The sequence below is a fragment of the Dunckerocampus dactyliophorus genome, chromosome 9 (assembly GCF_027744805.1).
Source record: "Dunckerocampus dactyliophorus isolate RoL2022-P2 chromosome 9, RoL_Ddac_1.1, whole genome shotgun sequence".
In the NCBI taxonomy this organism is placed as follows: Eukaryota; Metazoa; Chordata; class Actinopteri; order Syngnathiformes; family Syngnathidae; genus Dunckerocampus; species Dunckerocampus dactyliophorus.
The window spans coordinates 14,298,186-14,323,783 of NC_072827.1; the positions used below are offsets into that span (position 1 = coordinate 14,298,186).

The following is a 25,598-nucleotide window of genomic DNA, read 5'->3' on the forward strand; positions in this document are numbered from 1 at the left end:
CCACAAGAAAGAAAACCAGCTTAGTGCAAACACCGATAACTTCAGCATATAAACAACCTCTAGCAAGCAACTCTGACCGGGCCACAGCAGTAACACATGGTATTGGAGTTTTTATAGCCAGGAACGCTGGCTTTAAAGTGGAAAAAATGATTAGACCACCCTTGTTTCTTCAGTTTCTAGTTCATTTTCATGCCTGATACAACTAAAGGTGCCTGTGTTTGGACAAATATAACAATGACAACAAAAATAGCTCATAAGAGTTACATTATTTGGCAGTACAATACTATCGCTATTCATGTAACATTCATGTAATTCATGTATTTATTTATTTATTTGTTTGTATTATTTACTTGTATTAATGTCTCTTCTGTTGTTGCTTAATTTATTGGTATTTATGTTTATGTGTTTATGTTTCTTATGTTCTTATTCTTTCTTGTGTTTTCTTTCTTTTCTTGGGAGAATGAACAGAATAAGATTTTCATTGCATGGTATAACTGCTGTTTTACCATGCACATGACAATAAAACTCTCTTGAATCTTGAATCTTGAATGTAAGTGATTTTGGTTATTATCAAGTATCATTGAAGTTGTTAGACATCAGCTCTTAAATTAAACTTGTATGAGCTGTATTTATCATCATCATTATATTTGTCCGAACAAATGTACCTTTAGTTGTACCAGGCATTAAAATGGATCAATAAACTGAAGAAACAAGGGTGGTGATCATTTTTTCCATGACTGTATATGCAGATATACTGTACACGGCATCCCACTTGAATTAACACTTCCATGCAGGATTTACAGGAGTTCATACATTCAAATCATGTTGAAAATGTTCCAAGTAATGTATTTAGTTGTCATTTGATATATTGTATGTTTTGAAAGCAGCTACAATGTAACATAAAATGTAGTTTAGTCCCCTCTATTAAATCTAATAATATGATACATGTTTTGATTAGTTGTTATTTTGTTTGTAGTCAACTTTTTTTCTTTTTAATGTTTGCTTCAGCATTAGTTTTTGAGCTGTTTGTTAATACTTAGTGGCTGCAGATAGAACTTTTCAATAGCTAGTAAATATGACTAATTCATATTGTATAATGTAGTAGTAGAAAAACGCCTGCCATTAGCCAGTGTGTTATCACTTTCAGCCTAATGCAGCTGCTTCTTTTTATTTTAAAATGCTCAACTATAGTATCAAATTATAGGATAATTACCGAAATGCACTAAATGCATATATTTTCATTTGATAGGCAGAGGGGAAGAGTAAGGTGTGGAGGCGTTATGTTACATGCAACATCTCCAGTGCGCAAGGTAGCCAGAGCTTCAGGGCCTTAGCAAAGAAAACTACAAATTTGTGGCAACACCAAAAAGTACATCACAAAGAAGCATGTCCTTGTGTTGACAGTCCTAATAATTAAACTTCCTTATTTTCATTTGTGGTAGTCTTCTGCTTCTTTGTGTTGAATCGTATTTTGGGTATTATAAGAATTTATATTCATGTATAGTATATAGCCTCTTTATATCAATGCTCTTATTTCATATATAGGTTATCGGCTGATATATCGGATATCTTTTTTTCTAATATTGGCATTGGCATCGGCCCCAAAAATCCCATATCGGTCAGGCACCACTACAGACAACACAATATTTCTTCTGGGTGCAGCAGAGAGAGAAGGACTAAAGAGGATTTTTTTTTTTTTTGCCTTTAATGGCAATGGCAGTACTTGCAGGGGAGAATAATCATGTTAAGTATAGCCTGAGCTACCAGTTAGATTGCTCTTTGCTTGTATGTCCCCCACCCCCCACCCCCGTGAATTTGGAGTCCAGTGCACAGCCATCCAACTCTAAAACATGTTATTTATAGTTACTACTTCCAGCTGCAAGGTGAGTTGGGGTCTCTCTTCCTCAACTTCATTCACAGAGTGGGAGGACAGGACACTTTTCACTCATTTAAATCAATGGTAATGAGAGAGAAACAGAACATAATGGGTTCTACCAACCTCTTCTCACTCATATAGTATGAATATAACCTGCAGACATACAGTGCAAGCTACAAAAATGATGACACACATTTAGTTATACGTATGTAATTCTACAACCAACATGTTCTGTAGCCCGCATAAAATATTTAGCTATTGAGTAAAATAACAGCTAGAAAATATACCACTGTACATAATGAATGGTCAAAAATGTATTATTAAATACATCGATCGGTTCCAACAGGTCCGACAAAAAACAAAATGTACAAAAAACTAATACATTTTTCTGTAAATCCGGTTAATGCGTTCTACCACCCCAAAAATATTAACAAAAAATACATTTTACAGAGAATAATAACTTAACATGAGGAGAACAAAGCCAAGTACAGTAATCCCTCATCCCTGTTTGGTGGTTGAATATGAAATAGTGAAACAATGTACACATTTAAGGAGATTTTACAAATTATTTGCCTAAATTAAGTGTTTTCAGGGATAAAAATGGCTAAACCAACTAAAATACAAATATAAGGCATTCAGAAGACGCATTCAAAGACGTTGTGAAAATATGTTGGATACTACACTGGTCACTAGGCGTCAGTGTTGGGTAAGACTAGGCCTGTCATGATAATCGATTAATTGATTAATCAAATGTTAAAAAAAAAGCCAAGTCGGTCATTTTGCTGGCTTCATTAAATTGGCATGTGCATGCGTGTTTGTTTTCCTCTCTCCTCTCTTTACGGCACAGGGTGGATGAAAAAAGGGTTCACTCTACACTTTGGTGAAGTTAGTTTCACTTTGGCAGTTGGATATTCGGCACTATAGCAACAGCGGTAGTCCCCCTCACTATGCCCGGAGTGCTCTCGCATGGTGCGGTGAGCTTGCAAGGGAAAAGTTTGTGGAAACATTTCCCCAGCGGACCGCTCATTCACAGCGGCATGTCCTCACAAACACTAACCAGCCCTCTCCTGAACTAAACCTGTCGATGCGGCAACCGGAAACATCGGCTAAATCAGCAAAAAAAACATTGATATTCTTACTAGCCACCAAACGTGAGCATGAGCTCACGTTCAACAACAGCCCGTATAAGATAGCTGGGTTAGCTTGGTTTAGCTGCGCATGCTAATGCTGCAGTGTGTATGTGCTGTGAATTGTGAATTGTGCTTTAGTGCTTGTTAATGTAACCCCATTTTTGAGAGCTGCTGGAAAAATGAATTTCTTTTGGAGATTAATAAATGTATCTATCTATCATTTAAAAGGTCATAAGCAGGTTTTCTATGCTCCAACTATGAAAACATCCCATTTATAGGTAAGGAATCCTACTTCGCGTAAATTCACTTATCACGGTCTATTCTGGAACCAATTAACTGCGATCAACGAGGGATTACTGTACATGAAATGGATAAATGAACGTTTAACATTACTTTTGCCTTTATTGAAAACTTGTTTGCGAACACGGTGAAAGCGCAGATTCCTCTAACACTCAAAAATATGCAGTGCACCTGAACGCCTCATCAGAAAACGGCGCACTGTGCTTATTAGGAGGAAGGAAGAAGACACAAGATACAAGTCCTTCATTCGGTGTGTGTGCTATGAACAAATGAAGCGCCCCCACACATATAATAAAGATGATTAAAGAATTTCCTAGCCCTGGACAGGACAGGGGTAAAAAAAAACTTTTTTTTTTTAAAGAATTCCGTGGCCGCAATCAGTCTATAGTGTCCCAACTCTAAAAGAACCACTGTCCATTCTTCACAGACTGAGACTGGGTCACCAATGTGAGGATGTTTTGTTTGTGCACCCGACTTTGTTAGCCACTCGACTTTGTTAGCCTCACTGTTTGGCCATACGATGCAGAGACAGTGCAGGAGCAATAACTTTCATCAAAAACAGAATCCTACGAAAACCGAAATCCTACAAAAATCTCAAGCACATACAACAGGTGGGTCGAAAAGCGCTTAAGAGGGCAATTTACCAAATTCTAATGATGATATGATAAAATATGTAGAGAAAAAAAAGAAAGGATAAAAGTACACACTCCTGAGGGAAAGATTTGGCAGGATATACTGTAGATCGTGTTAGTGCCCAAAGTGAATTGTTAATATCAAGGCTTAAAGCTAAAGGCAAGTCAGACCTGTTACATTTGCATTTTGCTGGTGAGACAGTATTCCAGCTAAGAAAAAGAAGCTTACAGGGCACCACAAACATATACGGACACTTAATTCTAACAGACAAAACGCACATCAAAGATTTGTGAAAATTCTGCAATTTCATGGTTTTACATCAACAACATGAACAACTTGCTCCTCGTAAGTTTTCTATGTGTATCAACACAGTAATGCTAAAGAAAATATGAAGTTCTAATATGATGCGAATGCCAGAGCTTTGCCCAGCATGAGTGACTCACATTATCATTTAAGCCCCACCAGCCTCTGTTTGGGGGGTCAGCTTTCTACAATACAGTAATGCCGCACATGTCGCAAAAAAAACGCTGGGGTCACTTACTTGCAGGAATAACAGAGACACACAAACAAAAAATAACAACAGTGAAGGAGAATTTATGTTTTAGATAATTTAATTGTATGCTCTAAATCAGTCATTCTTAACTGGTGGGTCGGAACACTGCCAAAAATCGCCAGGCTTGCCAAAAATAAAATTGTGTAATGACTCAAATTCCCTGAAGGCACCTGCTGTCTGTGCTATTTGCTTGCAATGCCACCACAAAGTATGTGCCATGTTTAAGGGCGATTTGGACAAGATTGAGCAGGAGGAGAAAGGGTAGGGAACCTATGGCTCGGGAGCCAGATGTGGCTCTTTGATGACTGCACCTGGCTCTCAAACATTTCTTAACACCATAACATTTATTTTTCTTTTTTTTGCTGACATTTGAAAGTAAAACATTACAGAAATCAGTGTTAAAAATAACGTAGAAAATATAAAACTTTTCTTATGCATTTTAAGCCATTTTCCAGCTGTCCTTCTTATATTTTCTGGGTCAGACACCAAAAACTCGATTATTATTAGATAATGCGGTAGCCTACTGGGGTCTTCCCTCCTTTAATCAAATAGTCAGCCAGCTAATTATACATAGCAAACCCTTTTGACGAAGAACATGGCAAAAAAGATACAACGTACGGTGCAAAACCATGCAGCACCAGAAGTCACATTTATGGTAAGAAGTATTTTATTTATTATTGGTTAAGAATAAATTCAGAAATTGTTGGTCTTGCTTAAAAATACAAACATTTGGTTGTATTCAATGTTAAAAAATATGATATGGCTCTCACAGAAATACATTTTAAAATAAGTGACTTTCATGGTTCTCTTAGCCAAAAAGGTTCCCGACTCCTGACAGAGAGTTAACGTGCGGTGTCGTGGGGAATTCCGCCCACAATGAAGACTCGCAGGTACAATTTCATGCCCAGTTCAATCTAATCATGCCCAGAAATCTATTGACAAAGGCAGAGGGGAGGTCTACAGAAGAAATGGACCTCCTATCATTATTAAATGTACCTTCTGAGTTAATCAGAAAAAAAGTTACATTTGTACATTTTGAATTGTACTTTTTATTTGAGGAGTTGAACCACAGCAACTGGACTAGCTTGATTTTCTTAAAGGGATAGTTCAGATTTTCTGACATGAAGTTGTATGACATCCCCATCAGCAGTGGACTATTTCAACAATGACTTATCCCCCACCCCATTTGGTCCCGCGAGTCCAGTTCTGGTTGGATTTACGTGACAAGGAACGTAGTTCGTTCTGCTTAGTTGCTGGGTCATTTAAGCAAAGAGTTTGGCTTCTCAAAACAAAATGCGTTCAAAAGAGTAATACATTTGCATCATAAAAATCCCTCCTCAAAAAAAAATAAAAATAAAAATAATCGCTCTGCGTTATATTTGTCTCCCTCCATGTCCCTGCACAATGTCGCCTCTCCATTCGTGTGTATGTGCTAAAGACGCTCGCATCTTCTTCCGCTGTGGAATACACGTAAAAAAGATGGCCGCGGCGCTCCGTCGCAGATGAAGATGCGAGGGTGAATAATTTTTTTTAAATACATAAATTACTTGTGAGTAGTAGTAGTAGTACTAGCCGAAGGCTACCACCAACATGCTTACCAGTTGTTACTGGTTCCAGTGGGCAAATTGCGTCCAAACGTTTTGCTCTCTGACTGTAACATTTCCCTTCAGGAGTCATTTTCAATAAAGCACGAAGGACTTAATGTTGGCTTCATTTTTGGACTACAACTTAAACACATTCTTACCTTGTCCTTGTCCTCTACCAGATCACTCAGTATGTCATCAGGGTCCAGAATGCCCCCATCACAGTATTCAACGTGGTGTGTCCGTACAAGGAATTCCCCTTCCTATCGAACAAAAGGCAAATGTCAACAACATAGTACTTGAATAGAGCTTTAACTGTTAAATACTATGCTTGTGTACTCATGTGTGACAAACTATATATTCAATAAATAGGGCTGTCAAAAATAACACGTTAACGGCGGTAACTAATTTATTTCATTAATTACGTTACATTTTTTTGTGTAATTAATGCATGCGCACCAGAGCAAGCACGCCCGTTCCTCCTGGGAACGACACGTCCTCATTCTCATTACAACCATGTGAGATGCATTCAGGGACACTTCGAACATCACAAAAGGGCTTCATAATGTGTGTGTATGTAAGTAAACAAGAAGATAAAGCGAAACATGAAGTGGATATTCTTATCACTCACTTTGTAACTCTTTGCAATTCGGCTGTACATTTTGCTCCATTTAAGTATGCTGGAAAATACACTGACAACATGTACATTTACCTTAAATTATGTTATGTCTTTGAACACAACCCATAATTGCTCATAATAACATGGTTCAATTCAAATATTCTGCTACTATTAAAGAGACTAGTGTTAGACAAATAGATTTTTAGACTTGTGTGGTATCTTTTAGCTTTATGGACATATTCAGTACATTTGGAGCTATTAAAACATCCAAATATATATAATCCTGTCCTGTCATTTATCTTTTTGTTCATTAAATACAGTAAAGATGGTTATATTTCAGTCATGGTTGCTAATTGTGATTAATCATGATTAATTCATTTAAAAACAAATTAATCTGATTAAAATTTGTAATCATTTGACAGCTCTAATAAACAATATTGCTTGTTGAACTGGGTGCCATCCATTTTCAAATACAGTAGTACCTCGCATAACGTAAACCTACTTTTACATAAATTCCTCTGAACATAAAGAATTTATGTAAAGTTTTAGCTTCGTATTACAGAAGAATTTCCATATAACATAAAGCGTCAAGTCAGTTCAAGTCTTTTTTTTTTTCAATCAACTTTATTAATGCCTCAAGTCGGTGCAAGTTCAGACTAACACTTGGTGACGCCTTCTGACGCATCACGCTCTCATTGGCTGATTTTCGGGGCACCGCCTCCACTCTCATCTCATTGGCTGATTATCGGGGCACCGCCTATGCTCTCATTTCATTGGCTGAGTCATACTGCACGTACGTGAGTTTGTGTGAGAGACAGGCTTTTCCCTTCAACCTCCTTCCTCTTCGTAGTCCCCCTTAAACTAACTTAAACAATTAAGTTTAGTTACAAATTAAAATTTTGCACAAAGCATTATCGTGTAGTGCGTGTGCGTTTGTCTGTGAGACCAGCTGACTCTTAGACTCTTTGAGTCGCGTTTCGACTTGGAACGGATTATTTACGTTGTAGGGGCGTCTACTGTAGTTTAAGGGATTAATGATGAGCACACCTCCCAAAAGCAAGTACATGCCTCACATTTCAACAACCATTTTTTAATACAGTATACATTAGTAAAAAGTAGCGTAACTTTTTCAAGGACAATAGTAAAAAAAGGAAACGTGTCCTCTTCATGTTTGCCTACTTGCTCCGATAAATTAATTTAAAACGTAAATTTGGTGCATAAACACGGGACTCGCTCGAGAGCTAGTTACAGGAGGGTGCACTGCAGAACAATACACTATGTGCTCAATATTGGCCACGCTTGTCTCAAATGCTTGACTCTCGTGACCATGATTAAGGATAAACACCTCCTTAGAACGTCTGTGTTATAAGGATGACGAGGAGGCTGTCAACAATCTCTTTATTGCAAAAACAACACAGGCTATTGTCAGCAGAACCACACCAAAACAACATCAGCAAACTCAACTGTCCTCTATGCATGCACACACACACAAAGTAAGGACTCGTGCCTTATTCACAAATGGTTGGAAATCACAGTCTTTCACACTACAGTACATATAACTGCCAGGTCACTGATCGCTGAAAGCAACAGTAAAAAGCAATGTAGTGGTCTTAGAAATGAGATGGTAAGGTTGCAAGTGCTTTGGCTTTCCCTTTTTTATTGTTTCATGTCACTCTTATATTAAGTGTTTTTCTACTGTACAGGGCTGGGCGATACGGACCAAAACTCATATCCCGCTATATTTAGGATGAATATCGATATACAACACCCCGCCTCTTGCCCGAAGTCAGCTGGGATAGGCTCCCGCATACCCGTGACCTTAGTGAGGGTAAGCAGTATAGAAAATGGAAGGCTGGATCGACATACAATAAATATATCCTGATATTTTTTAAGCAAAGTGAGTTTAGACAAAATGAAAGCCAAATATGCGTGTCAATTTTTTTTATTAAAATAAATACTTAACATGAGGATGTTTTTTTTTTTATTTTAAAGCTTCATGCAAGATGCACATACTGTAAAAAAAATCTGATCTAAAAATAGCTTCTAAAATAAAGTAGGCCATTCTCTTCTTGGGCCCGCACAGTGGTCTAGTTGTTAGCATGTTGGCCACACAGTCACAGGCAGAAGATCGGAAAGACCTGGGTTCGAATCTCCCTTGGGCATTTCTGTGTGGAGTTTGCATGTTCTCTCTCTCTCGCATGTGTGGGTTTTCTGCGGATACTCCGGTTTTCTCCCACATTTCAAAGACATGCATATTAGGTTAATTGGCGACTCTAAATTGTCCATAGCTTTGAATGTGAGTGTGAATGGTTGTTTGTCTACATGTGCCCTGCTGTGCTGGCGACCAGTCCAGGGTGGAACCTGCCTGTCGCCCGAAGTCAGCTGGGATAGGCTCCAGCATGCCCCCTCCGCGACCCTAATTAGGAGAAGTGGCATAGAAAATGGATGGATGGATTCTCTTCTTGAATTAAATACAGAAAACGTCAAATATAATAATATATAATATCTTTTTTCTGAGAAACCCTTAGCTATGCTCAAAGACCATATCTTAGCAATGTGATAGGACACCTCTTTATAATAGCACACAAATTTGCTTTTCCTTTCATGAGGAACGCAACAGGAGATCACACATGCCTCGCATTGGAGTTTTCATTGTGGAGTTTGGAGTTTTAAGGTGGTGAAAAATATTTTTTCATGCTCTGAATTCAAAGTACCTCCACATTACTGAGCTACCGCTTATTCCTTGCTGACTAATTCTTCCAACGCAGATGCTGCCGCTTCAACTGGAGCCGCCGGGCTTCTGCTCCGGCCCTCCTGCATGCAGGGATGGGGAGATACAGCGCAAATCCAGTCTATATCGATATCAACAATATAGTTGGTTTTGATATTGTATGGTATGTCCTTCATGGTCCATGTGTTCTCTGTACAGTGTGAGTGACTTAGGAGTTAATTTAGGTGACTTTAGGAGTTAATTGCTAATGAAAATTACATAACACATACAGCCATTGTTAAAAACAAAAAACAAAAAAACCATAACACTCTCTAATTTGGATTGTCAGATTGGCATTTCTGCTACTGTACATCCTGGACATTCTCGTTGCCTCCTCACTGCTTTCATCCGCTGTGTTAGGTCTGTGATTAATGACATGGAGGCTACACTGGACAGCTGACTGCACAGAGCTGCTTGTTTAACAACATAGAGAGACAGCACACGAACCGACAAATACATTCACTCGCACACATATAAATCACACATAACCTAAGAGCAGGTATGGATCTAAATGTTATAAGGTTGTTCTCTAGTAAATCACTCTTTCAAGGTCAGGTGCAAAACATACAAAATGCAAATCACCAAACTGAGGTTTTGTGTCAAATAAGTTTTTTACATTATTGTGGCATATTTCCGTTCTGGTCGGCTAAACTTCTGCTGCTTCGGTGGTAAGCAAACTCCTTCTTACAAAGAAGTCCATATATATATCATTCTACCTTTATTAATTGTGCTGCCACGGCATCTCTGACATGAAAAATTCCCATTCTTTGGACCGGCAGCTCTCACACGGTCCTCCATTTTGACGTCTCCTCTCCGCTACTCACTGCTCATCACCTTGCCCTCACAATGACAATGGAAGTTGATGCCAAACAAGCCCAAACACAATGACAGCCAATTAATGTGCACTTCAGGGTGTTAACTGTGTTCATCACTGTCATCGGGAAGGCAAAGTGCTCCAAAATATTATTTATTTATATTTATACAGTAGTACCTCGCATAACATAAACCTCCTTTTACATAAATTCCACTGAACATAAAGAATTTATGTAAAGTTTTTGATTCGTAATACAGAACCGCCTATACTCTTATCTCATTGGCTGAGTCATACAGCACGTATGTGAGTTTGTGTGAGAGACAAGCTTGCCTCCTTCCTCTCCGTAGTCGACCTTAAACTAACTTAAACAATTAAGTTAAGTTACAAATTAAAATTTTGCACACAGCATTATCGTGTAGTGCGTGTGCGTTTGTCTGTGAGACCAGCTGACTCTTAGACTCTTTGAGTCGTGTTTCGACTCAGGCTAGTCCCCCTCCTCCTTCCTGCCTCCACTTGCGCTCCTGATCAAGACATCTCATGAACGGTAGGATTGTTTTTGTTTTTCAGTTTTATTCATTTACAGTAATCTTATTTATTACCTTATTTTATATTGGAATGTTACTGTACTATGTTTATGCTAATGTTTTCTTATATTTTCCCAACATATTTGGTGGACTTTGAATATTTTGAAGGGCCAAAGGGGTGAGTTTGGGAAGATCTTGGAACCGATTAGGCTATTTACATGTATTTTACACTTTGTATAACATAAAATCCCTATAACATAAAGGTTCTCGGAACGGATTATTTACGTTGTAGGGGCGTCAACTGTATAATAAATATATTTATATTTACATTATATTATTTATATTAGTTATATTTCCTGTCCCTCACTTGATATGTACTATGTAGGAGCTTGTGTAGAAGAAAGCATTTTTAAATGCAATCTCCACATTCCTTGTTTTGGTATGGCGGTTAAACTTGACAAACTATTGCTGCATGCTCATATCTTTTCCCTGTGCCAGTGTACTAAAATGACTGCATGCTTTCTCAGAACGTGTCTGGCCATAAATCCTTTCCTTTCTTCCTCTAACGTTAAACCCACATAGGCCCACTACCCCTTTGAACAAATCCACATCACTGTACATTGTGCATGTGTGTTAATACAAAAAAACCACACACATTACTTCACAAAAGAGCAATAATGTTAATAATGTTGGGTAATGTTTTTTTGTTTTTTTTTAAGTGTGACCTTTGTGTTAGATTAAGAATAGTTACATTCCAATATAATGCAAAAGCAATAACACGTACATTTTAAAACTCCACACAAAACTCCCTAACAGCTAAGCCAGATATGTAATAGTCTCCGATAGCACACAACCACCCAGTTATCTGTTGAATGTAGTTAATTAAGAAGTCTGCCAAGAAGCGGACAACTTCCTGGCAACTCCCCAGAAACTGTCTTCCTCCCTCCTCCAGTCTTTCTCTGTACCACTTCTGATTCGCCTTTTCTTTTATCTAGGGCACAAACTTTCCATTCATCATCTATACTATTACTTCAAAAGGTAAATGGATTTCCTCGCTGTTGTCTCTTTATACAGGTGGGCCATAAGCTTCCATACATAGGAACATCTATAATGTATTTTTTATTTTCCCAGATCAGATCCCCAGATCCTTCCCCTGTTGATTTCTGTCTTTGGAGGCACTCTAAGACCAGGGTGTACCAGGTGAAGATACAAGACATAAATCACCTCAAGGAACGTATCACCAATGCCATTACCAGCATAACTTCAACTGTGCTAATGCAAGTTCATCAACAGTGGAACACACATATTTTAGAAACAATGGTAATCATAATGAGAACATTATATAAATACATATGGTTGTCCAACACAAATGATTGTTTCTCCTATGTATAGAAACGTATGACCGACCCTGTATTATTCTCTCCCTTCTATATGTATAAATAATTGGTTGGTACCATATTTACTGTCATTACATAACCACAGTATCACTGTAACCTGATTTCATCCATAATGATTCAGCATTCAACTGCATTTCAATGCATTGGTACAAAACACTCATTAGAAATAAAGAAGGAATATCTTTTATCATATGAACAGTGCTAACAAAAACATGATGTACCAGTATGACTGGTCCCTCATTCATTGAAGCATCTTGAGTCAGATACCTTTGAAAATGATAGCGGTCTTGCTAAATCATCGCTAAAGCTTGAAGAGTTTCCACAACAAATCTAGAGACAGGGGTTGGGCAAAATCCCACTCAGCCCTGTTGGTGTTCTGAATAAAGTATGACACGTCTATCCTGAAGAGGACACCGCAACATCTCTGACTGACATTCTGTGTAAAATATTACAGATCATTGCTGTCCATTTATCAGCTATAGCTAACAATCGGTCGACGTCTCTCTCTCAAAACAAAAAAAAGAAATCAATGAAAAGCTTCTTAAAATATTAAAAGCCATGAAAGAAACAACAGAATGATAGTGTTTATACCGTTGGGCATGTGCAAATGGGCAGTCGATCCGGTAGTGACCGGCTGAGGAACCAAACAACTCAGTATGAAAGACACTTAACAGCATGTTGGCCTTTCTATTGGAAATTCGAGTGTAAAAAAAAACAAACATGACGAAACAGTCGACCGGAATAAGTATTGCGCACACACTGCAGGAAGGAGAGCACTTCCACCTATTTTATATGATTTTCATGTTGATGTTTCATTTTTATGTTGTTAATTTTAGATGGCAGTAAATATTAAATAAAGTAACTGGACATATTTTTACAAATATTTCAACTTTCATCTTGTATATTTAGATACTATAGTTTAGATACTCCTGGTTTACACACATGTTTTTACACAATAGTTTGCCCCTAAACCGAGCTACACTACAAGTTTCTGCTTTTTTAAATTGAGGACAGCTACAATAATCTAAATAACCCACAATGCGGCCAAAAAAAGGTGAGAAACACTACTGAATTCAAAAAATAATAAATAATAGCAAAATACGAAGGTGGTGTCTGTGAATATGTCGCTGCCACATTGGCGTCTTTGTCAACAATCACGTCTTCAATCAAGGTGACAGTGACGTTAAATGTCCATTTATCTCTTTCAAAAGTGTTTTGTGTTAACATTTTAGGGTGTGAGTGTCTGGAACAGATTAACTGGATTCACAAATCAGACCCTTTTGAGCGGATTAATAAGGAAAACCGAGGTATTGCTGTAATGTATATGTCTTTAGTTCAGTTTGATTTGACTACCAACATAGCTGATTAATAAGACAGTAAATGTTGCCAGAGGAAGCATGTGTGGAAAAACATTTTAGATCTAGCAAAAAATAATCTCTGAAGTCGGATGAATCACAGAAACAGACGTTGTGGGGGAAAAACAAAACAACAACAACAAGAGAGCTGTCGCTGCAACTACTTAAAAAATATGATTTGCATCTCACCAGGAAGGATTAAAGGACTGGGCAGTGCTTACAAACACAAACATATACATGCGCACACACACAGCAACAGAGAGACCAAAATAAACAGCTAACTACAATATGAGTGAAGTAAAAAGAGCAAAAACTGAAAAACTGACTGTAAAAATACAAAATAAGTTATCTAAAAATCAACTCTCAAAGGAGGGTTATAAGGTTCATATGGAGGAGTGAGTGTGAACTGCTGCAAACATAAGGCATTTCATTCACACAGACAGGGAGAAATCTATTTCAACACTCAAAAATGTAATCAATAGAACAGACAGGCACATAATTAATAACAGCTGTGGGAAAACACACCTGGAGCACTCCTGTCTCTGAGAACTGTTATGCTCTACCTAAAATGTGGCTGCTGTGGTGGAAAGACATCAAGGTACATTAAGTACTGTGCACTGCAGTAAGACAATTTTATTCACCATTCGCTATCATTTGACACTGGTCAGCCACATATTGTTCTGTTTTCATATCTAAAATGATGTTGTGAATTATTCCAAACACCTCCAAGTAAAAATAAGTATCACAAATAAAGCCTGCAAGAAATACTACAATGTTCTTCTACCTCTAGTTTAAGATTTTAATATGGCAGATCAAGACCTTGTACTCCCACTATATCACCTGCAAATAAAATGAAGTCTCAATCGAGATACTATTACTATAAAATAGTTCATCTATTGAAATAAAATCCACCATGCTTGTGCCGCGCCACAGCAAAAGTGAGAACCACAGCACTCCACTGTCAGAGGGAAATAATGCTGCTTTAAGTTTCATCACATGTAATTTAGGAGAATAGCGGCTCAAGTTCAACTTAGACTTAGACTACAGCTCTTTCATTCTGGCTCTGTCGTCGCCAAGGCAACCCTGGATCAGATACAGTATTTTAGTGGTTGACAATAGGGGACACTACTCATGTTGTTTTAGTGCTGCTTGGATGCTTATTTTACTGAAAGTACTACAAACCTACTAAAATAATCAAACACATATGAGTGATGCTATGTGGTTGAAAGGTTTTGTAAGGTTTGTTTTTGGGATATTCCAATATTGGCATAATAATGGTTCAGAATGTTTGCTTTATTGGCACAGTGCTTCTTATTCATAGTTTTGCACTTTTTAACAATATGTCATACCTAGGCATGTGAACAATAAAACGATGCGACCGGATATCCAGTTTGAGGAGCAAATGATTCTGATGCACCGGTAAAAGACTCCTGTATCAATAATAATCCGTCATAAAACTTTAGATTAATCGATTATGGAGACATACACCGGGTATCGCTAGAGAAGCAATCGGTTGACAGTGTCTTATAAACAAAGTGAGAACCTATCATCTAGCACTGGCTGGCTAGCTATGGCCAGCACGCCATCTAGCTCGTGCCGGCTAGCCAAGTTTGGAACGCCTTTGGATTAATTTCAAGAAGGGTGCAAAACTGGACCAGCCAGACCAACAGAGGCAATTATGGTCACTTTTCTGCTTTGTAACTTGATTACTTTTAATGTTGCGCCTGGAGTGCTGAAAGGGATATATATACTCAGTCTGAAATTACATTGAAAATAAATTACCATTGTTATGACATTTTGAGGATGGGATTGTTTACTTTTTCAAGCTAAAACAGCATTTCCATTGACAAATACTTTTATTTACTTATCTGCGCTTGGAAGAGATGTGTCATTATTTGAGGGGCTGTGCACTATGTATTTATTTCATATTGTTAATTGGACTGCAGGTTAAGACTTGTGTTTTTCATTTTATAAAGATTGATTGATGTTTATTGTCATTGCACACAGTACACAACAAAACTCAGTTTGGTGGCTCCACTTCCATTTCTAGCAACACTGAAACATGTAAAAACTAAATGTTCCTAATCCAAATTTAACAGGTCTCAAAAATATAGATATCAAAAATACAGAATGTAAAATATTGATCCCATCAAAGAAAAAGATGTTTATTCAGCAAGTCTTTTTTTGGTCTTTGTCTAAAGAATATAAACAAACATTTGACATGTTATTCTGTTCGCTTTATTTTTGCCAGTGCCTTACAGCATGCTTGGGAATAAGATGTGCTCTTTTACACATTACAAAACATCGTAAGAATGCCACTTTAATTGGCATCTTTATTTTATAATGTAAGATTAATATCTACATCAACTAACATTAACCATGGAACCGAATCGTATCGTTTGTACACTGCATCGAATCATATTGATTTGTTCTGTTTTGAAAATATATCTTTTTTTTATCGTATCATAACCTTTGTATCTAGATTTGAATCGAATCGTCTATCACAAAGAGATTTACATCCCTAATCAGCCCAATTTACGGTAAAAAAAAAATATATATATATATAAACTCCTGATGGCTCGTGGACCCCTGGGGCTCCCCAGAACCCATTTTGAGAACTGGGGTCTGATGTAGCGAATGAAGAGAATATGCACTATGGAAAGAGAAAAGGATGTAGGGGCAAAACATATGTAGTCAATGGGGGGTAACTGATGAATACATGAAAAGAAGCTCAAAAGGGAAAGCGGAAGAAAAGAAACTATGTCTCATACACACACACACACACACACACACACACACACACAATCGGCATCTCTTTCTCAAGCCCAAGTGAGGGGATCAAGCCATCAGCCCGGTTTGTTCTTTAAATACCAGAACCAATATTTAAGAGGTCACTGAGAAGATTTGGCTGTCTGTTGGGGAGAGCGGGGTTGCTGTCCTACCAAAAGCTAAGCGAATCAACAGCAATCATAAAGGGCCACATTTGCATTTTAGACAGACTCACAACTTGGAAACGAGTGGAAACGAGTCATGCACCACCTGTCTGGACCGTCACAAAATTCATATCAGATATGCTTTGAATTTTTCATGCAGCAATTATGGAGAGCTGGACCTTTGCGGCTTTGGCAAAGACTTTGGAATGTGGAAATCATTGGCTACATTTGTGATATTAATAATTACTAAGTATCAATAATTGTATGGCTTCAGGGGAAATCTACTGTAAAAGTATTGATGTTTTGCCCGATTATACATGTAAATTAGACCCTGATTATTGGTGTGTAGGTCTGTTATGGATTTGTAAAATTGGACCCAGGCACGACTCTGGACTTTTGCTGCAGTAAAAGTAATATGTGTCTGAAAAAAAGATTCATATATAAAATAATATATTAATTTTATTTTACTATAGCATCTGGGATAAGCGTACCCCCAGAACACGCAAATTGTCTTGGGAGTACGTGAAAAGTGGAAGGCTAACAATCAGAGTTACACAGTGCGTTTGAACACCTCATCATGTCAACGGTGCCTGCACAGCACAGGGAGTACAGTCCACCAGAAAACAGACAGACAGAGTGTTCATTGTTCTGTGTGCATTATATGAACACATGAGTAAATTGGAGGATTATGCTGTGCATTAAGAGTGTTTTATCTTCGAGATTTCCTTTGCAGTCATCCCTCGCTACTCCAACTTCCGTGGTTTCACTCTATTGTGGTTTTTCAAAAAATAAATCGCCGCTGGTGTGTGGTTGATTACAGCCTATTAATCACAAAAACATTTACGCATTTTTTTAGTAAATTAAACATTTTCAAGCATGAAAATGTCTAAATGAACGAAAACACAAATTGAACCCTTTAGGCGAGTATTTTCAGGAAAATATTCAATTTCGATATTACTATTTTAAAAGGTTGTAGCTTGAAAATGGTTAGATATAAAGGCATACTGTGAATGATAAAAATCATCAGTATGACCCAAAGTTTGTAGGGTAGGCCTGTCACAATAATCAACAAATCGATTAATCCAACGATTAAAAAAAAACAGGTCAATAATTATGAAGCTCTCAATAAATTGACATCTGCATGTATGCATGTGTTTCATCTGCTCGTCTCTGTGCCACGCAGGCTGGATGACGAGAGGGTTCACTCTGCATTTGTTTGTGCACATTGGTTATATAATAGAATGAACGGAGAGAGTGGGCTCTCATCTCATTCAGCGTCTTTGTGGAGGCGAGGCTAATACTGAGTTGATACAGAGGGTTTAGCAGTTAGCTTCGTGAGCCAGCGTACACTAACATGAATGATGGCACAAAAGCGATAGTTTCTAAGGTGAATGCCATAGCCACAGTGTGGGAATATTCCTTTTTAAACAGAATGAACACGGTCAGTACATGTACACAGACGACCGACAAAGACGGTTTTCTCAACGGGGAAAAAAAATACTTATGGAGGTGCCGGGCAGGGGAGCCTTCGTCCCGATAGTCAAAGCTTACTGAGGGCCCTGTCACACCTTGACGATTTAGTCGTGTTTGTATTTGCAGGTAAGTTTGCAGCTTGACCAGTAGAGGGCACTGTGACACTCGGAAGGGAACCAACTTTTGATTTTTTTATCAACTTTACTAATGCATTAGCGAGTCACAAATCCATGAGTGGTAGCGTATGCAGCCTGCAAACTTACCTGCAAATACAAACACGACAGCCTCTCCTCCTCTCCATCTTCACTCGCCAAGAAGTCAGTTCTGTCTCAAGGTATGTTGACGTATTTTGACTTGTACGTAACTTACAAATAACGTCTGTGAACGGGCGTCAATGATCGCATAACTTATTGCCCGCGGATGCGGGACGTATTAATCATACGTTGACATACGTCGAAATGTTTTGTGCATGCACAAAATTTTTGGACGACTTGTACGTACTATGACGTATGCCGGCGTGCTTCAGCGTGCTCTTAACTTATACAAAACTTACCCATAACTTATTGGACGTACGCCAGCGTATTGGCCAATTTTTTCATACGTTGGCGTAAGATGGTTGCATTTGGAAAGTAAATATAAACAAAACAGTGCAAAATTGTGCGCACCCACAGACAGTGTCGCTGGCTACATTGCTAAAACATACAGGCAACTTCTGTGTCAAGCTAATGTCTCACACAGGTACAACGTACACTATACTCGAGAATCATCTCGTGGTTCAAATGTGACACTTCTCATGACAATTAATGAAAAAATAATCTAAAATAATGGTGTCAAAAAATGACAATAATATTGATTATCGACGATCATTTGTAGCACAGTTATCCACCTGCAATAGTTATCATCGTGACAGGCGTAGATGGGGGTGCATTCACTCATCTAATTTGCATATTATTGCGTCACCAGGCTCAAAATTTGGCAGATCCCTATCTTCACATTACCCAACAGGCACATCAAAATGTCTGATCCACTTGTGATACTCTTCCTCACCTCTCAAGCAAGCCAAGCCATCATCATGGTGTCAAGTAGTAACTACATGAGTTGTTAAATTCAGCAATGTTGCTTGTCGCAATTTTGCGATTTTGGCGCTTAAATGGTTAAGTCATTCAGAAGACACATTCAAAGACATTGTGACGATATATAGTATTCTACACTGGTCACTAGATGTCAGTAATGTTACATTGATGAGACAATAGCCAACACAGGAAGTACAGTACAAAACAGGAAGTAAAAAAAGGACAAAAAAAACATGTGTGAATGTATATTATGTCTTATTTTCTATTATCATGTCTACTATATTAGGTAATACGAGTGTAAAAGTGACTATAGGGGCGCTGTTTCATTTTTAGAGGGCACTAATAATGTTAAAACCCGTATCCAGAAGGTCGTAAACAGGTTTTCTAGGCTCTAACTAAAAAAGTATTCGGAGAAATTCCCTTATCATGGTCGGGTCTGGACATGGTGCTGTGACTTGGGCAGTTTCTGAGCTATGGGCCTGTTCTTTTTGTGTTTTGACTTGAGTGCACTGACTAGTATACTGTATGTGCATTTTAAAAATAAGCCGCAGGACTTCTTTTTTTTTTAAGCAACAAGTAAGACTAGAAAAACTATACAGACCATTTCTTTGTGAATGGGTACAAGACTGTGAAGTTTGGGAACCACTGACCTAACCTAAACATTTGCTTTTATTCTTATTCTATATCACAGGTTGACCGTTTTTAAAAGATGCATGTTAGTTGATTATATTTTATTTGTTTTTTGTCAAAGCATAGGTCATGCAGTGTTGCACTTCCAGCATTTGTTATGAAAATTCTACATAAAACAGTCAGTGGTGTACACCTGCTTCAAATTGTACAGTAATAAAGCTTTAAGGGACACTCGTAGTTCACAGTACCTGTTCCAGTAGTTTCCTGTATCTCTGTGTGGCTTGTTGAATGAGGTCCCTCACTGTCCATCCTTCCTTGCAGGGCACAACCACACCAGTCTGCCCAAATGTCACCGTCACCTTCATTGTAGAGCTCTTCATCCAAGACGCAACCCCTTTGGCTTTGGGTAATGGCAAGAACACCGTGTCGCAGTGGATATAAATGTGCTGAGTTCCTCCAACTTGTACAATATGAAAGCATACAAAGAAGCAACCAAATGTAAACAGTTGGTGGGAGGGACAGCAGGATTAAGTCAGTGGTTATAACTGAAGCACAAATGTTGAGCAGAAAATAATAACACTAATGAAGTTGTACTACTGACAAGGTTACAGTGGTACCATTTTATTAAGAATCATCTGGTCATCATCTGCTGTCACTTAGCTAAATTAGCTTCGCAATGTTACTGGAAACTAGCTGCGCTAACGTGACAGGCATTCCCTTCATAGGAATAACACGTACACATAACTGTAATGCTCCCCCGCTCACTAGTTCGGGTGGCATGGTACAAAATGTGTATTTCGCCTCACTTCCAACTTTCCCATCAGCGTTAGCAGCCCAACTCCCCAGCTAGCTTACTTTAGCCACCTTAGCTGAAGTTTGGAGGGAGGGATGCAGTCGCTCAGGCATCATTCCACAACTTTTCCCCCTCTCATGTTTCCTTTCTCCAGGTCCCCGGTAACACCCACTTCATCGCCGACTGAAGTGAGTCGCTATTTTTACGTTGGTCGAACTACAAACGAGGTGAAAGGGAAAGGCAAACAAACTAAATACTAGTGCAAAAGTTTGGAGATTCCTTCAGACGTTCGCTCCAGGCCAGCTCCTGACCAGCGCTCCCACAGCAGGCTGCTGCGACTTTCTTAAAGAGATAGTACACTAATTGTCACAGGCGCCATTTTGATACAAAAGAGTCAGATTGGAATTAGGGCTGGGTGACATTGCAAATTTTTGTATCGATCCGAAACCGAGTAAATTCTGCGCAGTATTGCCGATACCGATACATTTTACTGGCAAATTTTCAAAATCATAAGCGACATAGAAAATTGATGGATGGATGGATGGATGGATATAAAAATATTTTTTTTAAAACACACCCTCCTATGAACATTATATATGATAAACATGAATGTGCAGTGTTAAAATGTGCAGTTGCTTATGAAATGCAGTATACCATTAGTACACAGGTAAACAGTATCTATAAACACTACTGGTCAAAAGTTTTAGAACACCCCAATTTTTCGAGTTATTTATTAAAATTCAAGTCGTTCAAGTCCAATAGAATAGCCTGAAATGGTACAAAGCTAAGTGGTGAAGTGCCAGAGGTTAAAAAACAGCTAAGGTTACCCAAAACTGAAAAATAATGTGCATTTCAGAATTATACAAAAGGCCTGTTTCAGGGACCACAAAATGGGTCAAAAATGTATAGCCGTTCTGCAGAAATGGAGGTTGGCAGTTTGTGCAACTAATTCCTACAGGTGTTCCAAGTTCTGGAGTACTTACTATCTCCTCTGTCTGCATAAAAACAGTGTTCGTAACTACAAAAAAAAGGGGGAATTAACAATGGAAGTTAGACAGACCATCTTAACACTTAAAAAAATGTAGGTTTTCCTCCAGAGAAATTGGAGTGTTCTAAAAGTTTTAGGTAGTGTATACAGGCTTGCATGAATAATAATTTAGTAACATATGACTTCAACAATGTAAGTCAATGTAACAATATCAACAAAATAATACAATCACTCTGTCATTCCTTTTATTATGTACATTTTTTTTGAAGGAAAGTCAGTAGTGCAAGATCATTACCCGAAAGTAAAACACGACGGGTGTCACAAGACACTCCATTCACGAGACGAGACAATACACAAGACTGGGTCTATGAGAACAAGACGAGACAAGATTTTAACATTATTTTTAAGAAAAGCACAATGAAAAAATATTACAATATATTGCAGTCCACTAAGAAAATTTCTACTACATTATACTCTTCTGCACTCTGTGTGTATGCAACCGGCCTTGCCTCCACCCACTGAGACAAAGAGACTGTTTCACTGACAAAAGGGCTCACTCCGTTCATGCCGTTGTTCTATGGCACAAACGCCAAGGTGCTGAAAGCAATGCACAGAGTGAAACCGAGTGTACAAGGAAAACAGACATGAATGCACACGGCAATATATTGAGGCCGGCAAAAGTTCATTTTCATTTATTGTGTGATTAATTCATTATTATCGTCCCAGGCCTACTGCCCACGAGTCGTTTTTTTTTTTTTATTTTATTTTTATTTTAACAAGAAATTTTGTCTCACGTCTCGCAAGATCTTGTGACACCCCTAATACTACTCAGTTGCTAGGCTGCTGGGACTTCCGCTATTTGGCTCCTAAACAAAGGTTGGCATCAGAGGGCAGGCGCAACAGAAGACCATAAAGTTGCTCACTAGTGTCGCTGAAAGAAGCAGTCACTGGCTGTGCCTGAAGCGGAATGAGACCGTTTGGGCCCCCAGTGTGACACACGCCCAGGCCTGATTAGCCAAATGAGTCCTGGGTACACACTGACGCTTGGTGGCATCAGGTACATCCCCAACATCATAACTGAGCTGCTAATCATGTTACTGTAACATCCAGTCTTAGCAAACAAACAAAAAAACTATCCTTGCTATTCATCCGATTGAGATTTGATAAATCCGCTCACCCATAGTTTGCGTTCATTGTTTGCAGTCTCCTTTTGATATTGCAGTCACTTCCTCAAAATTGCTATTGTTATTGGTATTGACTGGTTGCCAGTCAACCCTTTTTTTGGATTTAGTGGATGCACTCTATGTTAATTTCCCAATTTAGATCCTACAGCATAGCTGTAGATCAGCGGTGTCCAATATTTTTCCAGTGAGGGCTGCATATAGAAAGTATGTGAGGTTGAAGTATGTATGAAGTATTTTTTTTCATTTCAATCTAGTTATGTATTTAATGAGCATTTTAGTTACATATAAATGCTACAAGCGAGCGCGTCCTCGGCGCATGGAAGAAAGAACCGGTGTCTCCCAGCTACAAGCAATTGGTTTTAAGTAGCCAGACAGCCAATCAACCGAAGGGTTCTCCCAGTAGACGATGGATTACTTTGTCATTTGTAATCTCCAGATTTACTAAATTAACGATTAAATCCTGATTAACATTATTTTATTGCTAGCCAGTTGATGACAATTATAGTTGCAGATGATGGACTGCTATGTTTTTTTTAAGTTGTTTATTCGAATTATTTCCTATCCAAATAGAGGCCAATTGTTATTTTAACCCAAACTTTTTTATTTGTCATTATGGCCCTTCATAATGTTCTGACACATGCAGACCGCAGTTAATATTAATTTTATTTGACCGGGCCATAGATCATGTTATGATATCACGTGTAAGACTTTAGTTTGCAGAACTAAAAACATCCAAATGTTGTTTAGTCATCAAACCACATATTGAAATAAAAAGCCACCAATGTCCACTGACACGCGTTCCTAGACATTTAACAACTACCAATGTGCAAGTTGAAGTTAAAATTGAGGCCAACGAAGTAATGAGGCTAAAATCTGTGTCATGCAAAAGTTAAATCCCCTCATCACAGACAGTACAAGCCACTTGCAACCCACATTATGCTATTGAAGCCAACCAAAATGTTATCTTTTGCATAACATCATACACAATTTGACTCATCTTCAAAGGTACCCCTCCTTGTGAGGTGGAGATTGGCTTTGTAATTAGCAGCTCAAATGTATGCAAGTGTACGTCTATTAATTGATTTGGACTAGGTTTAGTTTCTGGGTCATTGAATTCCATTGCTTCTAATGAACCCCAGAGGAGGAGGCAAGGAATGCATACATGCATAATTTCCCTCTTTCTTCTGTTAAAATTAGAAATTGAGAAGCGCACGTGAATAATATTTAAGATATGAATATTTTGATGTTTCTAAATGAACTGAAGAAAGTTTCAATGTAAGACACTCCCATAGAAAACAGACTGAAAAAAATAAATATGAAAAAAAACCAAGGGTGCCTATTTCCTTTCCATATTTCTATATTCATGTTTTTCCTTTTTCACGGTTTTCTATGTGTTATTCATTTATCACTGAGATCCTAGTGAAGTGGTGAGACTTTATGGTATTTCACTATTTTCATCTCCACGTGTTGTGGCAACACGTGGAGATGAAAATAAATATCGTCAGTAAGACTCATGTCAATGGTGAAATACACTCGTGATCAAAATTTTAAGACAAGATGAAAAGTCGCAAGACTTTATATTTTGCACTGTTAGATCTTAAAGATGTTCTGAGTAGAGCTTCAAAATGCAAAAAGAAGAAATGCGAGTGAGACAAAAAATGGAGTACTGTAAGCAATTTATTGCAAACAAGCATTAAAGTGAAATAGGATGTTCATCAGCTGATCAAAAGTTTAAGACGATAGCCTTTAAAAGCCAAAATCATGGCAAAAATATGGATTCAGTGTCATTTTTTTCATTATCGCTTAATGGCAAAGCCAAAAAAAGGTTTCTCTCTTTGAACGAGGTCAGCCTCTCGCCATTGCTGCTGAGCTTGGACGCAGTACGACAGTCATTTAAAACTTTGCACAATAGCACCAAACATGGGACATTGAAAGGTGGAAGTAAGTTTTATTCACTGATGAGAACACATTTTACGTTGATGGTCCTGAAGGCTTCCAACGTTCCTGGCATGACAAGGACATCCCATCTGAAATGTTTTGCACATGGCACAGTGGAGGGGGCGCCATCATGATCTGGGTTGCTTTTTGCTTCAATGGAACAATGCGGCTTCAGCTTCAGATTGTGCAGGTGCGTCAAACGGCAACTGGCTATGTGGAGATGTTACAGGGGGAAACCCTCCTGACTGAAGGCCCTCGTCTGAGTGGTAATGACTGGCTTTTTCAACAGGACAAGACTGCAGTTCACAATGCCCGCCTGACAAAGGACTTCTTCCAGAGGAATGGCGTCACTCTTTTAGCCCATCCTGTATGTTCCCATAATCTAAATTCACTTAAGAACAGATGACAAGGAAACACTTGAATCGAGCATCCATCCATCCATTTTCTATGCTGCTTATCCTCATTAGGGTCGTGGGGGTATGCTGGAGCCTATCCCAGCTGACTTCGGGCGAGAGGCGGGGTACTCCCTGGAATGGTCGCCAGCCAATCGCAGGGCACATATAGACAAACAATCATTCACACTCACATTCATACCTACGGACAATTTAGAGTCGCCAGTTAACCTAACATGCATGTTTTTGGAATGTGGGAGGAAACTGGAGTACCCGGAAAAACCACGCACACACGGGGAGAGCATGCAAACTCCACACAGAGATGCCCAAGCAGAGATTCAAACCCAGGTCTTCCCGATATCCTGACTGTGTGGCCAACATGCTAACCACCGTGCGGCCCGGCATCAAGCATGTCCAAACCAATTTTTTTAGGTGAGGAACAAGACTGGCACATTACTGAGTTCTTTTTTGAACATTTTATTTCTTTTTTTTTATCTATGGTCTTAAACTTTTCATCAGCTGAACAACCTGTTTCAGTTCAATGGTTGTTTGCAATAAATTGCTTACTCAAACAAATTTTTGTCTCACACCCATTTCTTCCTTTTGCATTTTGAAGATCTACTTAGAACCTCATTAAGAT

General features: G+C 38.4%; 1 protein-coding gene across 4 annotated transcripts in view; it reads right to left on the bottom strand.

The window, feature by feature from the left end:
* pard3bb (par-3 family cell polarity regulator beta b) overlaps positions 1-20,767 on the bottom strand; it is a 201,935-nt gene extending 181,168 nt beyond the window's left edge. For 3 of the 4 annotated variants that reach the window (XR_008572425.1, XM_054786859.1, XM_054786862.1), the window contains exons 1-3: positions 20,528-20,767; positions 19,912-20,123; positions 6,237-6,338 (exon numbers count right to left, since the gene is read on the bottom strand). Coding sequence is in view for 3 of the 4 variants with exons in the window: in XM_054786859.1 (XP_054642834.1) it covers positions 6,237-6,338; positions 19,912-20,043 (234 nt within the window). In the remaining variant the exon portion in view is untranslated. Of the gene's footprint in view, positions 1-6,236; positions 6,339-19,911; positions 20,124-20,518 lie in introns of all 4 variants that reach the window. The other variant, XM_054786860.1, reaches the window with a different exon arrangement.
* Between the last annotated feature and the right edge of the window lie 4,831 nt (positions 20,768-25,598).